Source organism: Falco biarmicus, chromosome 7 (assembly GCF_023638135.1).
Source record: "Falco biarmicus isolate bFalBia1 chromosome 7, bFalBia1.pri, whole genome shotgun sequence".
NCBI lineage: Eukaryota > Metazoa > Chordata > Aves > Falconiformes > Falconidae > Falco > Falco biarmicus.
The window spans coordinates 9102621-9119857 of record NC_079294.1 but is presented as its reverse complement, the minus strand read 5'-3'; the positions used below and the strand labels follow the sequence as shown (position 1 = coordinate 9119857).

At 42.3% G+C, this 17237-nt stretch overlaps 1 protein-coding gene across 5 annotated transcripts in view; it reads left to right on the top strand.

Moving 5' to 3' along the window:
- TTLL5 (tubulin tyrosine ligase like 5) overlaps positions 1–17237 on the top strand; it is a 133239-nt gene that overhangs the window by 110672 nt on the left and 5330 nt on the right. For all 5 annotated transcript variants that reach the window (XR_008822998.1, XM_056346234.1, XM_056346232.1 and 2 more), the window contains 2 exons: positions 6001–6221; positions 13285–13370. Coding sequence is in view for 4 of the 5 variants with exons in the window: in XM_056346234.1 (XP_056202209.1) it covers positions 6001–6221; positions 13285–13370 (307 nt within the window). In the remaining variant the exon portion in view is untranslated. Of the gene's footprint in view, positions 1–6000; positions 6222–13284; positions 13371–17237 lie in introns of those variants that run through there.

The window sequence follows — 17237 nt, the reverse complement described above, 5'->3', positions numbered from 1 at the left end:
ATTCCTTCTGCTGGTTAGCTTCTCAGACTCCAGTCCTTTAACTTGGCCTTTCCAACAACTGCCTTCTCTTTGCTGCTGCTTACACACTCCATGCCCTACATCTCTTTTCCGCTCAAACTGCTTCAGCTTCCATCCCACAACTTCCTGCGGGCCATCATTTGTCCTTTCTTTTCCCCCACGCTGATGTAGCTTATCCTAGCCTGCATTGCTTTACCACACTTCCTAGTCAGTGTCACGTAAGCCACCTATCTCCTGTCACCTGCTCTTTCCCTTCTGTTCCTTCCCACACATTGAGATCTTCTCCACCCTTTGTTGTCTTGCCTGCTGTGTTCAAGACCCTCAACCTTCTCTCAACAGAAGAAATATATGCCTAAAACCCAAAGGCCTATCACTTGAAAGGGTGTCATGACCTCTCTGCTTTGGAGAACACGTGCAAGGATATCTCCAAGCCTGTTTCACCTGATGGTTGAAGTTCTTGTTACGGTTGGAAGGCGGGCTAGCCATCTGTCAGTAGGTGAAGTGCATTTATTAATGTATCTAAAGGCACATCCTGAATATAGCATGACCATAGAACAAGACTAGATGCCAGTCCTTCCTTCTCTCTGTGAAAAATGGACTGGTCATATGTATATGGATAGCATGTGAACAAATAACAGAAGCACTGTAATTAATAATATAGGCAAATGCTTCTGCCTGGACATTAAACAGTTTGATATGTTGGAGTTGAGGTGGATGCGTTGGAAAGCATGGAAGTTCCTAGTCAGGTGTTTGTGTAATAGGAATACCCCCATCTGCCACGCAGTGGATGTGTCTTATTATGAAGACTTATTGCATACTTCTTTGTGGCAGCACCCACTCTTGGCTGAGTATTTTCCAGACACTTAGGAATGATGGTTTCTCTTCTGTGTATGTAGAGGAAGAGGAATAATAACCAACAGTTTTCACTCATTGTATGTGGAAGTTAGTTCACACAGTGTAGTATGGTGGAAACAGAGCTTTGGTGCCAGAATAGGTGCTTCATTCCCTGGACAAAAAGAAAAACACCAAACTGACCGGATGAGAATCTAACAAACAAATGGATGCAGTGGTAGGGCCCAAGAACAGAGGCAATACAGAGCCTGAGAAGAGAGAAAAAAATAGAAAGGGGCAGAGTTTGAAAGTGGAGACAAGAAGCTTAAATCTATTATCAACAAAATCAAGGAACAAGAATTACAAAATCAAACCAAAAGACAAGAAAAACAGGCTTATAGCAGTATTTTTAATGTTTAAAGGAGACTTCATGTGACACGTTATGACCTAGATGTTAGTATCACTGCTACAGTTGGCAAGGCAGTTAATATACCATCATTGTTTATTCTCTAATTGTTTCCTGTACTGGAAAAATGCCATTAGCTGTTAGGGAGGTTCCTCCTTCTCTGTGTGGCTATGTTCTGTCTGCTTAGCCTAGCATCTACTGGGTTTAGAATTTTATGCCAAACATTTCACATGGGAAAAAAACCTAAACTAAAACAAGAGAAGTACAGTCATATAGTGGAATGATCCTCATCAGTCCTGCTTATATCAAAAAAAGCTCATGTTAAAAAAGACATAAATCATGTTAATGACTTGTGTGGTCAGTTATGATCACATTTTCAATTAGAAGTTTAACTAGATTTTATGTTATAAAACATTGGGCTAAGTTAATCTTAGATAACTCTCCTCTCAATCATTTAAAAATTGTACGTTCTGTGAAATGTTTTCCAGTTCATGAAGTTCAGCAAAATTTTTTCTTTGAATGTATGTGACTCTCTTCTGAATTCCATACAGTTTGTTTAGATCTGACTGGGAATGCTGAGTATTCAGAACAATATTCCTAGTATTGCTAGAAGTAACATTATTTCTGCCCGAGGACACAGGGCCTATTTGATTGTGGGCTTAAACATCATTAAACGGTTTTCTAAACTATTATGTATTGGACTGCTGTCAGATTTGCAGTCTCTCTTCCCCTTAAGTCTCTTGTTCATTCTTGTTTTGCAGCTTTCTCCCTCAGATTGTTTTCCCACTAAATGTGCTACCATTTTTCCTATTTGAGTCTTGTGATACTGATGAGTCAAAGTCTCAGTCTAAGTAAAGCAGAACAACTGTTCTGAAAGCAGTAGTCTGCTGGTTTATACCAGCTGAGATTTTGTCCCCATGTTTCTGATCCTGTCACTATTATTAGAATTATGGTAACTCCCAGATGTATTAAGTATCTTTCCAATACAATGATATAGCCCAATCCTTGCCCCAGAGAACTCCCAGTACCGAAAGCGAGAACTCCCGGTACCAAAAGAGAGACAAAGAAGGTGGCACCAAGTCAACTTATTTTAGTATATTTTAGTCTAATTCTGGAGAATTTACCAAGGAAGACATGCTTCAGGACAGTCTCTGCATACCATGAATTTGCTTTTCTTCCTAAGTTTTTTGATGACCCCAAGATGTTCCTCTTACTGCAGTGTTTAACACTGTGAATAGTACATTTTGAGCCTGTTCTTTTTTGCCACTTTGAGAATTTGCAACTCAATTGATTATTGCATGCAAACTAATTTAACTGAATTCATTAATACGTGCTTGAAAGAATCTCCACTAAACAATTTATATGACTCCAAAGGTCTTCCAAGCCTTTTAATTATCTGTGTTTTTTCAATGTCATCTGAAATGCAGTTGCTTTTCAGAAGTGGCAAGTTTTATTTTGTTTGGTTTGCTTTTTTCTTTTTTTTCTTTTTTTTTTTTTTGTTTTTTTACTTAAATCTTTGTCATTTTTTATTGCTTAGAAGCATCTCAGTTTCCAGTGCTAGTGATTTGGAACTCGCTGCACAGATCTTTATGCAGCAGATGAGTGTGTGCATCTGTCTGTCTGTTCTCATGCACTGCTGGCTCTCATTGTTTTCAGACTTGCTGGTCCAATGTAAACTGAATGGCTATGGGTTCAAAATCTCAAAGCTATGTTTCTTGTAAATTTCATAAAAATAAAGATTATGTATCTGGAAAGGGGATTAAACTGCTGTTCCCGTTAAGGCAAAGGTGCTGCAGCAGGGGGGCCATTCCTAATTAGACAGCAGAAAATCAACAGAAGAATGCCCCAAACCCATGAAAGGAGGCAGAATTTGGGGCATGCTTTATATTAGATACTGTACGATTCAGCCCCAAGACAGATTCACAGGAAATGAGCTTCATTACCTCCTCTGGTCACAGAATGAACATGTTTTTGCTTGCAACATTTGTTCCGTTACTGTGCTAGGGATGGGTGTTAGATACAGGGATGTTAACTGCCAGGAACATTCTTTCTGTTTTTGAAGATCTTAATATATCTGCTTTTCTTCAAAGTACTACAGTACCTCCCTGCTTTTAATCATGAGCAGCCCAAGTTCAGCAGCTACTGGCTAATACTCTTAGATGTGCATCATATTTACTGACAAGCTGTACATGTTGAGATTTTCTAATTAAAAACTACTGGTTTTGTACAGATAACACTTTGTGTATGGTGTTCATGTGTAGATGTGGAAGCAAGGAGAGGTGTGATCTAATGAGGCAAATATTGGATTGGGAGTCAGAATCTTATCTGAGCTCTCAACCTAGGTTTTCATATTGCTTCAGCCTGTGTCTTAGGGAAATTCTGTTTCTCTGCCAGTGCTAACATTGTTCATGTGTGGGACAGGGTTAATGCTGTCCTACCTCCCCAGAGAATTACGTAAGAGAAGTAACTCATTAATGCTTTACGTGATTTTTAGCTAAAAAAGTCTCATAGTGTTCTAAGTATTTTTCAGATTTGTAGCCCTAAGAACTTGTTAGGGAAGCAAATGTCTCCTCAGCACCAAAGTTAAATCTGCCAGCCTGTGAAGTGTGGTTCAAAGTTTTTTTACGTGCAGCAGCAACAGTTGTAGGGTGCTACCTGCTTCAGGACTGCCTCTGTCAGCGTTTGTCTAGGCTTGTGCTGTGCTTAGAGCCTAAGCCTTCAGAATTCTGAGTGATGAGGCCTGTCTCCTGCTTCTTAGATGTGCTGAAACCTCTTCCCAGCCCTCCCTTTGTGTGGTCAGGGGCTGCTCTCCCCAGCTGCCCTCTTCGTTTGCATGGTAGCTTCTCCTGGTTTCCTGTCCTGTCCCCATGGAGTTCACAGCAGGGCAGTATATACTTGGTAGCTGAATCCAGAAGCCATGGTCTGTGTCAGCCTCCAGGCTCCCCATCCTTGCCTGGAAGGCAGCCAGAATGTCAGCACAGTGTGGAGACAAAGGCCTTTTTGGAAGTACATTATCCTCCTCAAGAAAAACATCCATGACCTTTCTTTAGGCAGGTCTCAGCCCAGCTTTTGCTGATCAGACTTTGTTAGAGCATCCACGCTTGCTGTTTCTTGAAAGTCACGGACCTCCTTGACTATGCACATTAACACAGGGAAGGGGCTAAGACTGTATGTTTTGTGGACTCCAGGATCTTAGTGATTTTAATAACAAGAAAAAGAACTTACAGGAAATACGCATAACATCAAAGAGAGCACAATGACATGTCACTCTGAATAAGAAGGGGGTGCAGTGGCTTGAGGGTCTCCATCCCAACCTCATGATTTGTCAGACTCTTAAGATGCAAGACACTAAACCAAGTTCCATTTTAGTTTATTTTGCTGGGGGAGGTGGGGTGTGACTGCTATTTTCCAGACTTCTGCACTTGTACCAGCTACTTATTCAAAATCTGAAAGCTGCGGTGAAGGTAGAGCTTCGGGGAAGGGAGAGGTTAAGAAGGATTGGGAGCTCAAGGGCATCTTGTCAGTGAGGTCTAGTTAGGAAACAGGCCTGTTCTGGCTCCTGCGCTTCCTTTTCTCCCTAGAGCTCTGCCTGTCAGAAACGCCTTCCCACACACCACTGCCCTGCCATTTGCCAGAGAATTGCGGGGGAGAGGGGCTTTTCCTGTCTGTGCGCTGAGACTCAGCCAGCCCTCAGACTGTGGTTTTCTCTGGAGCCTGGAGCCCACTTGCTGTGGTTTTGGGTGTTTTGCACCAGAGAAGGAACTGAGGACAAACCCAGTGAAGGGCACTGCTCCCAGGGTCACGCTGAGGTGACTGGCGAGTGCGCAGCTGTTCCCCTGTCTCCTATCGCTGACCTCTAGCTGCCAGACTACACGGTTACGGTATGGCCTCTTTGCCCTGGGAATGTGACCGACTTGGAGGAAAGGCAGAACTCCCAGCAGGTTGCTGCTTTCTGAAAAGAGTTGAGCAGTTTGCAGAGCTCCCGTAGGGAGCCATTCCCCACTCCTTGCTTTGCCAGTCCACTGCTCAGCTCTCCAGTGTCTCATAACATGCAGATGCTTTTGTTGCCTGTGACAAATCTCCAACTTACTTACTCTCCCACCTGCGACAGGAATAGAATTTTCTGTTCCCTGGTATTACTGGGGATTTCCTTTTTCTCGGCAGCTGATCTGAAGTTCCTTTTTCAGAGAAGGGACCCCAGAGCCTTTCTGTTATTCCAAGCACCTACAGCGTTAGACCGAAGAACTGGCATTGTAACATCTTCCCCATAACCTTTTTCTTTCCTAGAACTGTATGTCAATCCCACAATCTTTTTCTTTCCTAGAACTGTATGTCAATGCTACCTCCCATACAAAGAATAATTTAGCAAGATACACGCAGAAAGTCAAAGTGATAAAAGCTTTACTACTTTGCTCGCTGCAAGATCAGACCGTGGATAGGACCTCTTGTTTTTCAACCCAGAATTGTATCATTCTGTGGCAGTAATAAGCTCATCTGCCTACCTAGAAGCTAGTCCCAGCTTCCGAGGGTATAAAATTCAGCTTTAAAAACTGCTTCACTGACTTGACCACTTAACTCTTCTTTTTATGGCTGGGACTGACGCTGGAGCTCTGGGGTGCCTTTACCAGGCATATCCCTCTCAAAAATGTCACCCACTTCCATCAGCTTTCTCAGCAATATTCAGAGAGGTAGTAACCAGCTACTATAATATTTTTGTTGTCTTTTTTTTTTTTTTTTTTACCCAGGCTCTCTTTGCCAACTACTCACAGTCCAGTACCAGCCATATATCTGTGCCAGCTGGCTCTGATGCCCACAAGACATCTAGTGCCACTTCTAGTATCCAGAAGGCAGCCAGTTTGCACAAAGTGATGCCATCCCGGAGTACGCCTTCTCAGCTGGTTCCAAAGCCTCCACCAAACAGCAGGCAGGCAGTGGTCGGAAAGGCTGCAGCCCAGAGGATTTCCAAGTAAGTTTGATCTGTTCCCATCCATAACAGGGAATTGGCACTGGTTCCCCCAAGAAGGAATATTGGAAAAGAACCTGTCTCCATGTGAGACTGACATTGATCTTTTTGGTGATGCTGTCCAAGATAAATCGCAGAACAACTTGAGCAGTGTGTACTGAAGTAGGTGCGCGCTATGTTGCAGTTTCGTGTTTCACAATGGTAAGGTAGGTAAGACTGTAACATCAGGCAAACATAAGGACATAGGAACTGCCAGATTGAATTAGAGAAGCATCTGATGCAGGGTGGGATTCACTTACCTAAATACAGGTTGCTAGTGATGTTTTGATGCCCAGGGCTCTTCCACCTGATCTCCGGGTGAGACACAAGTCTTCTTCAGATCTTGTGTTGTATCTGCCATTCCTGTGCAGATGTCTCAACTTGACAGTACCAAGTATGGTACTAGACATCTATATTTAGGCACTTGAGTCACTCCTTCCATGTTTAATCTTTGATGGGGGCTAGAATCTGGTGGGTCAGAAAAGGCTGCCAAAAAAAACCCACCAAAAAAACCCCAACAATATCCTTAAGAAGCTAATCTGCCCTTGAGCTGAGTTTCTCCATAAATGTAACACATAATGATTGACTTACATCTTCAAGCACAGGTGTTTATTTTGTTTAAAGTGTTTGTGTTGTGTCTAATGTAATGATAGCTTTCCTTATTACCTGTAGAAAACTTTCTTTTAACTTTTACTAAGCTTTTAGTTATACAGTGCTTGCCGTTCTAAGGTAGATGGATTTGGCATATGTTACCTTTAAAAGCAAAAAAAATCATCACGAAATGTTTCTTACTGGTTGTAAGTTTCCTTCCTTTCCATTTCTTGGTGTGTCTTCTCTTTCATGCATTATGAGAGAATGTGAGCAAGACTTCTGGGCTTTCTTCTTATCCTTTACTTTTCTTGGTAGCTTCCTTAACTCTGTTTATGTCCTTTAAAATGGCAGAACTGCTTTAGACTAAATTCTTCATCAGATTTTTCCTCATATATCCTCAGACTTATTTCATTCTTGAATACTGAAGGGTAAAAATTGCATTTGTAACTTCCTTCCTTACACTTACTGTACAGCCAGAAGAGTTGTAAAGCTTTCACAGCAGGTTCCTGTGAGGTTTCCTGAGTCTGTGTTCCCTAACTGTTTAGAGAGAGAAGTTTTAGTAGAAGATTACTGATGAAAGACAGCTTATGAAGATGCTACGGCACTGTCAGTGTGTGTGTAGCTCAAATCTAGAACTGCAAGGCATATTTGAGGAGCTTGGACAGAACTGCTTTGGGGAAGCTTGTGTATTTCCTGCCTGTGCTCTTGCTATCTTAAGAGATAGCACACTATATTAATCCCCCAAAACTATTTAAAAAGAAAACAAGATGTTAGTAGACTTTGTCAGCTCAGCAAATGCAGATGTGTGCATCAGGTCTGGCCAGGTATATGCTGGTGGGTTTGCTATCTGATTTCTTTTATGTTTTGTAGCTCATGTTAGTACAGGTGACAGGCTATGTCAGTGGGTTTCTCTGCCGGGCAGCAGGGATGTGTATTTGAAGATGCCGGTGTGCTGTGCTCACTTCTTGGCAGAGGAAATGTTTATTCTTGTGAGATGGAATTGCAGCTCCTTGGACAGACTTTACTTTGCTGCATTTTTGTGGTTTCTGCTCTGTGACAGGCAGGAGTGTGGGAAAACCGGAAAAAGTTCAGCACCAAAAATGCACAGAAGGGGGAAAAAAAGCAAAAGATTCCTTCAAAATTTCAGAAAACTAATCCAAGTATTGAAGGCTGCAAGGAGCCACTCCGGAAATACTTTCCAAGTTGCCTTTCAGTCTCCAACATGAGGCTCCAAACCCATTCTTGCCATTCATGGGATCTTGCAGGAACATTTTTTCACTTACATGGAAAACAGAAGTGCCCGGCTAGATTTCCAGCATACTGTGAGCTGATAATTTAAAAACTCTATGTCTCAGTCTAATTTAATCCATTCATTTTTGTCAGGAAAAGACCAGAGATGCATCGATAGAGGAGAGTGAATGGAGAGAAGCCTCAAAGGACTATAGATTGGAGAAGAAAAAGATGTCTTGCATGCTTCAGCCCGTTCCTTATGGTCCCTAGTTATTCTTCACAAAGTATTCTCAAACACTGTGTGTAGTCTGCTTTCGAAAAACTCCAGTGGCAGAAACCCCACCATGTGCTATAGAAGACTATTATAGAAGAATCTAGACAATCTTATTATCAGAAAGTTTCTCCTGATGCACAATCTGAATTTTTCCTTTGTTTCATCCTGTTATATCTCATTCCTTCTTCTTGAACTTCCCTAGACACTTTCCCTTGCAGATACTTTCCATCTTTTGAATATCCTTCTACTTCTTGGAGTTTCCTATTGTTGCTTAGACTTGTTGAGGTTTTGTTAACTTCAGGTATTACTTCCACCTGCCAAGTCCTTAATTGTCTTGAATTTACTGTATTTGCTTCAGTTTGTCAGGGTGCTTGCATTGTAGCACACAGAATTGTACTTTTTCAGTGTGGGACTACCATATTCTTAGGTTATGACATGGCAAATACCCCTTTACGTAACATCTAATATGATTTTGGCTTTTTGGCTGCTTCATTTTTCTGTCAGGTCATTTTTGATTCAGTGCCCACTCTCACCCCCTAACAGTTGTTGAGTTGGCTATTTTCCTGATCTCTTTCCTCAAAGAAGATCTCAGTGCTGTATATTATTTCCACAAGATTGACTGAAATGACTGCTATTCTGTTGTTAAAGCTCTCATGTGTCTTCCCCTCTCTCCCCCATATATTTCAGTAAGCCAGACCTTATTTCCCTGTCTGCTCTTGCACCACCTGGCTTTTGTTTAACATCTTAATAAAGATCATCTTTCTAAAATTTCTTTGTAGGATTTCTCCAGAGATTGGATTGTGAAGACAAACTAAAATCAACTTTGTCTCTTTGACCTGTCTCTTCCTTGCATGCGTTATCAATTCTCTCCCAGCCAGCACACGTGGCTTCCAGAAGAGGAAGAAGACAGTACCAAGTAGAAAACTAACTACAAACAGAATGAGACGCTAAAGATGAACATTACTGACTAATTCAAAAACTATCTAGTAACTTGGACACTTCCCTGGTTAAAACATAAAGGAAAAAAGTAATGGAACAGCCAGACAATTCAGTCTTGTCTTTTCAGTTCCTGGCCTCTCTTGTTTTCTCAGTCTCTCAACTTGTAAAAGGTGGTAGGTTGACTTTATAATGGATTGTGTCCAAAGCAGACTCCTTGCTTAAGCTAACAGAGTGGAAAACTGGGGGCCCATATTAAGGTGTGGAAAAAGACTAACTGGGAGAAATGGTTTAATATGTAGCTCTACACTGAAATGTAGCCCCATAAAATGGTCTCATGAGGCTCCATAGTTTTGATTAAATGTGCTCGTATCACAAGTGGAAAGATAGTTTTTGAACAGCTAACACAAAAAGCTCTTCTTTCGTTCTAAGAGTCCGACTGGCTCCTTTCCAGGGCTTGTGTTGCCACTACTGTTGTCAGGTCTGTGAACCACGAAGAGACCTGCTGATAGCTGAGAGCAACATTTTGAGATAGAGATCACAGATGTAGTATTTGTAAGCTGTGGAATGAAGCAGATGTCCCTGGAAGCAGCATTTGGTGTATCAAGTCTTCACATTACAAATGACAGCATGCAAAGTAGAAAAATATAGTAGCTCAACTGTCAGAACCCAGAGTGAACTGATACAGGTGGTAGAAAATCTTCCTGCTTTTAGGAATGACTAAGGCACAACCAATACAAATTTCTGCACTGTCATTCCAGTAGTAACTTTTCAGAAACATGCTCTCTAACTATGACAGCACCAAGTAGAGCAAGACCTTGAACAGGCTGTGAACAGAACTAGCAGTCAAAGGAAAGATGTCAGAAAAATTCAGTTGCCAATGTTAGACCACTGTATATGAAGAGAGGAAGTGCCAGGTAAAGGAGCGTATGGTTCAAGGTGTTATCGGGGAGGGAGAGAGCCCAAGAAGATCACCAAGTTTACTAGCAATACACTGGAACATCACAAAATGTTGGGGATGTTGATCAACGTGGCATGATTTCTTGTACTGAACTTGTCTGTAAATGTCATTCCCAACAACTCTATTCAGGAAGCCTTTTGAAATGAATATTCCCTTCAAGTCCCAACACCACAGCACAAAATCTTTCTACCTTGTTCTTCTTTTGTATATTTGTTTTGCATGGTGCCAGCAGCAGAAGAGCCAAAGTTCTGCTCTGTTGTAACTAGCACAGAAATAGGGTAGAGGTGATGCATTTCTCTAGGGTTCAGGAAATCCATCCCACAGCGGGGTGGAGTTCTGACTGCAGTTGGATACAGCAGTAGCCAGCTGTTCTAAGACAGGCTGGCCAAGCCTGGCAAATGTGCCAAAAGTAGAATGATGGCCACAGATTGAGCCCTGTAAAACATTATGATTCTGGTTTGTATCCTGTCTTGTCCATGTGTGCTTATTCATAGGCATGTGTGAAGTGTTGTAAGTGAGCTGGGTACATCACACGTACAAATTGAGTGCCCACTGAAAAGAGGACAGGCAGCAGGAGAGCAAGCACGTAACTGTTACTGGAACCCCTTTCACTTTTTTGCTACTGCTGTGCTGTGGCATGCTTGTGTTTTTAGCTCCTGAGCATCTGGGTTAATCAGGCTGCCTGACCCTTAGACATTTTTGGCAGCAAAAGTAGTGCATCTGAGAGACATGCCTTGATTTAACACCCTGACACAGCTGGACTCACTAGGCCTGTAGAGCTCTTAGCCCTTGGCTAGCCTCAGATCATACACACAGATACACATGCAGAGATACCCTGTCCAAGAGCAACAAATTGGAACAATCCTCCCTGGCTCTGGGTCTTCACATCTGTTGCTGTCCTCTCGTCAAACCTGGGCTTTTTGTGATGTGAATTTATTAGTGTCAGTTCTGTGTGTCCCCCCGATCATTAGATGCCTTCATAACATCCCAGGAATAGGTTGTTAAAACAAAGGTGTTCAAAATTTAGTCAAGGTATTCCTTTGTCACCTGTGGGACAAGAGCGTCCTCCAAATTTGCAGTCCAAGGCTGGGCAACTTAGGGCTGGTTTAGTGCCTAAATGAAGGCAGTTGTATCGGTTTCAAGGAGGAGTTAGCTGTGTAAGAGATAGAAAAGGACAATGACAGATACTTAAGTGGAGGGGGGCAGTGGTTTTGTTAGTATTGAGGAAGAAGGAATGGAGAACATAACAATGGATTGCATTGGAGAAGTGGAAGCAAAACCAATGGAGATACTAAAAGCAGGAAACTGAGAAAGGCAGTAGGGTTTCAGCCAACCCAAGGAGGAAGAAAGTGGAAAGAGATTAATTAAGTTTAGTCAGTGAGTATGTTCTGGCACTGAAGCTTCCATTCAGGACAGCAGAGGGAACTTGAGGGGTGAGCTTAGTGTGGTGGGAGAGAAGAAATGGGTAGGCAGAAAAGAAGGGCAAGTCTGTAGAAAGAGATTCTCTAAACATAAACCACACTTCAAGGTAGAAATGTGACTATAGTCTGTTTGGGTTGGTAGGTTGTTGCTATACTTAATGGTATTCTTGACATTTTCAATCACTAGTTTTGTATTCTACCTACAGAAGGGTGAGGTGAATTTGGCTGTCAGTTGTGCTGTATTAGCAAAGCGGACAAGCTAATTAGGAGCATGGAATCTCTATTTAAGAAGCATGAAGATCCATCTGGATTCTCAGCTCCCAGAAGGACTGTGCAGTATCAGCAACAAAAGAAACCATAAGTACAGATCCAAAAATATCTCCAAGAGACAATAAACATAGAAACAGGCACCTCGTTTGACAATAGCATTTCAAATTGTGGCTGACTGAAGTAAGGGGTTGTGTTTTGCAAGTATTGTATCTGCATCCCTCTCCCTTCCTCTACGGGCTCCAATTTATTTCACTAAAATCCAATGGAGAGAAAGTACAGGAGTCCCTCACTGGCCTTTTAGCTGCCAGGAGCACCTGGATTACTGGCAACTTGCTGACTTGAAAAGCAAAAGGTTTCAGACAAAACTGTAGAAACTGCATGCATGTACCTGGGTCTGTTAGTCATCAGGGCATCAGATGGGGATTGACGATTACAGTGGTCTCTGGGTAACACTGGATGAGCGAAGGAGAAGAGCTCTGGCAGAGACGAGTCTGGAGTAATCACAGTAGAGCTGGGCAGGAAAGAAGGCAAGGAGAGGATAAGGGAGGAGAGGACAAACCAGGAATGGATGGATCCATTATATAGATATTAAGGACAGAATAGATCATTGCAGCTGGATAATTTGCACTCACCTTGTGAGTAGACCCATTTTTTATATAGGAGGGCATGTCTCCATTTGGTAATGAATCTGCGTGGCAGTTAAAGGAAGTGCAGTTGTCCTCCACAGAATATAGTTTTGCTGTAACTCAAATGCTAAGATAAATGCAGGAAGATTTGCATAAACTATCTGCTTGAAGGTTGGCACTGGACTGCTGGAGATTAAATGCATCCTGTAAGTCTCAGTTTGCCAGACAAGTGAGAAATGTTGCCTAAATGCTGTCTCTGCACAGACAAGATGCAAGGACTTAACTTTTGAATGTAGCATGTTTTTGCCAGCATGTGCATTTCTGTTTTAAGGTTGCTTAATCATTTTACTTCAAATCATTGGAATAATATAACCACTAGCATTACTAGTTGAATTGTGCTTTGGTGGTCTAATACCGTTTACTATCTCCTTTATGCTCTAGAATCAGCTTCCAAGGCACGTGGGACAATTAAGTGTTTTAGGCATAGCGAAGTCTTGCTGGTGGCTTGAGTGTTCACCTGTCTTGCTTTGCCTTTTTGGAGTCAGTTGCTGTCACTACCTTTTTCATGCCATGCTCAGGCACAGCTACATAGGTACAATTCTGCTGGATTACGTGAACTGGGAGAATTCACTTTTTTTTGTTTGTTTGTTTGAGACTTTTATTCTTCCTTGGTATATCCCTTCTTATCTCTCTCTGATTTGATGCTTTTACCTGTTAGGGTGACCTCCACTGAAAGGCAACTGAACGGATTCCAGAACAGCCTTCACAGTGCTGCATCCTGTGAGCCAGGGACAAATTCCACAGGTGAGTGCCAGTGATGAAGACTAGGAAAGTCGGGGGGGGGGGCATGCTGGGATGCTTTCATCTTTCTCAAGAACTGGCAGGGAAAAAACTTTCTCAGCAAGAAGAAGAAACACAGCTGCCTAACCTCCATGTAGTGGTTCCTAGGTAACAGTCTGGGTTCAGCTGTGCAGGGAATTTATTTCTCCTGGGATTAAAAAGACTAAACAGAAGGGAGCAAAGGCTGAGTTTCATAGAGTTGGAAGAGGAAGATCCCTAAAAATGTGGCTGGGAAAAAAAACTTGGCTAAAATGGCTCCTTTGCTTTAGGCTTTGGCTCAAAGATGCTCTGTTGTTTAAGCTTGGCCTGTAATAAAGGGCCAGGACATTCTTTACATTTTTCTTCAGTCTTGCAGAAAAGCCCCTTAGTTCAGAAAGACATAGCTGAGACTTGTGAATCAGCTGCTTAGTGAAGTCAATCAGTAGAGGTGAAAGTTCCCAAGGGGAAATCACTGAGGCTTACAGAATCAAATCTTCATCATTCCCTAGTGGCTAATTAATTCAAAGAGGTTTATTTGGTGTTAAGGTCTCAGTAAATGAGGACCCAATCAATTTTTCATGGATGCAGACCTATTAGCAGGTAGAATGTGGTATTGATGAACCCATATTACCCATGGCCCACAGTAATTTGTGATGGTGCTGTAATGGAATTTATGGACAAATTATGGTCTAGAATGCTTTAAAAAATACAGTTTTGACCTTTTGTTTTGCTATGAAAACATGACTTGAGTATTGCTACTGCAGTGATCTCTGTTTTCACAGGATGAAAGAAAAATTTGCACAGGGGTGAACTACCCAATTCATCTCTTGGATGTTTAGCTCTGAAACTTAAAGATGACATTTCCATTATTAATGTCAGTGATTTTATTGCTGATCCTCTAGCACATTCAGCTAATGCACTTACTTTACAGTTCCAAACTGTCTCCTACGCATTACCACAAGCCAAAAACTCCAGTTATCCTACCAGAAATTTTATAGGGTGAATAGCTATAGTCCATAAAAAAGACCTTACAGCACACTGGAATGTGACAGTGTAGGAATGGAGTATAATGGGATTATCAAAATAAATAAAATTGTCAACACTGTAGTATATGTATAGTTGAGGCAAAGATTCTGATCAACCGTATAGTTCAAGTTGTGTTTTTTGTGGGATATATAAAGCAAAGTTACACATAAATTTACAAGTAAATGTAAAAATGGAATTATCAAATGGTTTGGGTTGGAAAGGACCTTAATGGTCATCTATTTCAACCCCCTGCCATGGGCAGGGCCACCTCCCACCAGACCAGGTTGCTCCAAGCCCCACCCACCTGGCCTTGGACACTACCAGGGATGGGGCACCCACAGCTCCTCTGGGCAACCTGTGCCAGTGTTTCACCACTCTTGCAGCAGAGAATTTCTTCCTAACGTCTAATCTAAATCTACCCTCTGTCAGTTCAAAGCCATTCCCCCTCATCCTGATAGGACAAATGTCAAAACTGAATCTGAAGCTAGGGAGGAAACTTCTTGAACTAGGTGGTATAGACTTGATTTTATTCCCTGTAATTCCCAGATTTGTATCTAAGCTTAGTTGCAGGATGATGCACAGTTGTCTGTTTACTTTGGACATTCACCTGGCCCCCATATTTGCATGAATGCCAAGTCCTGAAGGTACGCAACTCTTTGGAATGAAGTTTATCGTTATCTGTAAGGGCTTAAAACAGAATCCTGAACTTCTAAGAGACTAGTTGAAGAATATGAGGATTAATAAGCTGGTTTGGATCTAATCCATGTAGAAGGCAGGCTGCTGTTCTTAGTTTTCTAGTGATTTCCTTCTTTAGGCTAAGGTGGAGAGCAGTGTCTGAACGCCATCCAAATAAGATGCATGTGCAAGCGGTGTGCTCCAGTATAGAGCAATGAATGGAACCTGCATGCAAACTAGTGATAGTAAGGAGCAATTATGCCCTTACTCTTCTCTGCATCTAGCATGCTCCAGATTTTTTTTTTCTTTTCACAGGAAATCTGCAAGTAGAGTGTGTTTTTCTAAAGCTTTTCCTGTCCAAGATTATTGTATGGTCCTTCTTAAGGTCATGTATGTCTTGTTATTGGAGACCTGAAATAGAGTTAAAGTTGGAGGTGCTAAACTGTGACTGGCTGTTGTCCACCCGCTGCTTGAATAACATTATTCCTGAAATGCAGTCTCTTTTATATAAGCTTAAGGAAAGAATAGAAGAGATTGTTTTAGCAGGTATGCAAAAGTACAAGCTTCAAAATTGTCCTGCACCAGCAAAAGGGAAAATAAAAAAAGAAGGCAAGTAAACACAACAGGCATTTAAACAAGATGCATACAATCACTTTGTATTGTTTGCCAGATCTAAAAAAAGAAAATGCCTAGGATTTGGAGATTCTTTTATCAGCCAGCGTCTCTCAGTTCTCTTGGAGCGTAAAGGGTGGGGATGGGGTATGTACTTTTGCCACTCTGCATGGCCTGTGTCAGACTTGCAGCCGTTTGCTACAGTAGGGTGGAATTCCCAGCTGCCCAGCCTTGTCCAGGCTTCCTCAGCTTCTGCCAGGCTCCTCTGCAGCCTCGGAAGGCAGAAGATTGTTGAACACCAATGTATTTATTTTTATGTCGTTACCACATTCTCAAGAGGAACCGTGGCTATGATTTCAGCTGGTCTCACCACACTGTCCAAATCCTTCATCAGGAGCAGCTGGGAAAAGAAATCACTCAGGTTTCTGCACAGCACATTGCTGGTACGCCTCCTCCCTCCCGCTAATCCTGTTAATTCCAGTCTTCATTTGCCACCCTCCTGGTTCTCTCTTGTTGCTGTGACTGACTGCACAAGTGGTCTTGACTTGGAAAGGTGACCTTCAAATGGGCACCTCGAGTAACCTCTGCCTCAGACTACTTTGGTTACACAGGCACAAGATATCTTATGACGCAAAAGAGCAACTTTTGATGTCACCTCATTACTTAGCGTGGTCAAGGAATGGAGTAATGATGAGCTCTTCCACTATTAAATACTTCCAGAACCAACCGTCTGGCTGAGAAGCTCTGGGTGGGTCACTGAAAGGGAACAGTAGTGTGATATCCAGCACCTGGCATCAAACCTCTTCAGTGCAGCCGTACAGCCTTTGTCATCAGCAGTAATAACATCCTGTCAGCATCTCTCTCTATAGTGCCATCTCCATACAGAGAAAGGGTTATTAAGAAATGGAATCAGTCCATTTTATCATGTTTTGGAAAGCAGTGGATCTTGAGGTGAATCCTACTATCGTGCCTACCTTTTTGGGAGGGCAAAGAATCAGTTAGAACGGAGGGTATTTGGTCTCACATTTGTTTTCAGACTTATCGTCCTAAAGCTATTGTTCTTTCTTTCACACATCACAAAAACATCCTGGATCTTTTCTCTCTTTCCCCTGCTGAATTTCACAGTTTCATAAAGAGGGCAAGCAGGCAGAGGGGAGAAAGAAATTTCTTTCCCTGCTCCAGTTGTTGCATCTGTTCCAGGTCAGATAATGACAGACAAGCCCCTAGCACCAGATCATGGAATTATCGAATGGTTTGGGGTGGAAAGGACCTTAATGATCATCTAGTTCCAACCCCCCTGCCATAGGCAGGGGCGCCTTCCACCAGACCAGATTGCTCCAAGCCTCATCCAGCCTGGCCTTGGACACTGCCAGGGATGGGGCATCCACAGCTTCTCTGGGCAACCTGTGCCAGTGTTTCGCCACTCTTGCAGCAGAGAATTTCTTCCTAACGTCTAATCTAAATCTGCCCTCTGTCAGTTCAAAGCCGTTCCCCCTTGTGCTGGCACTGCATGCCCTTACAAAAAGCCCCTCTCCAGCT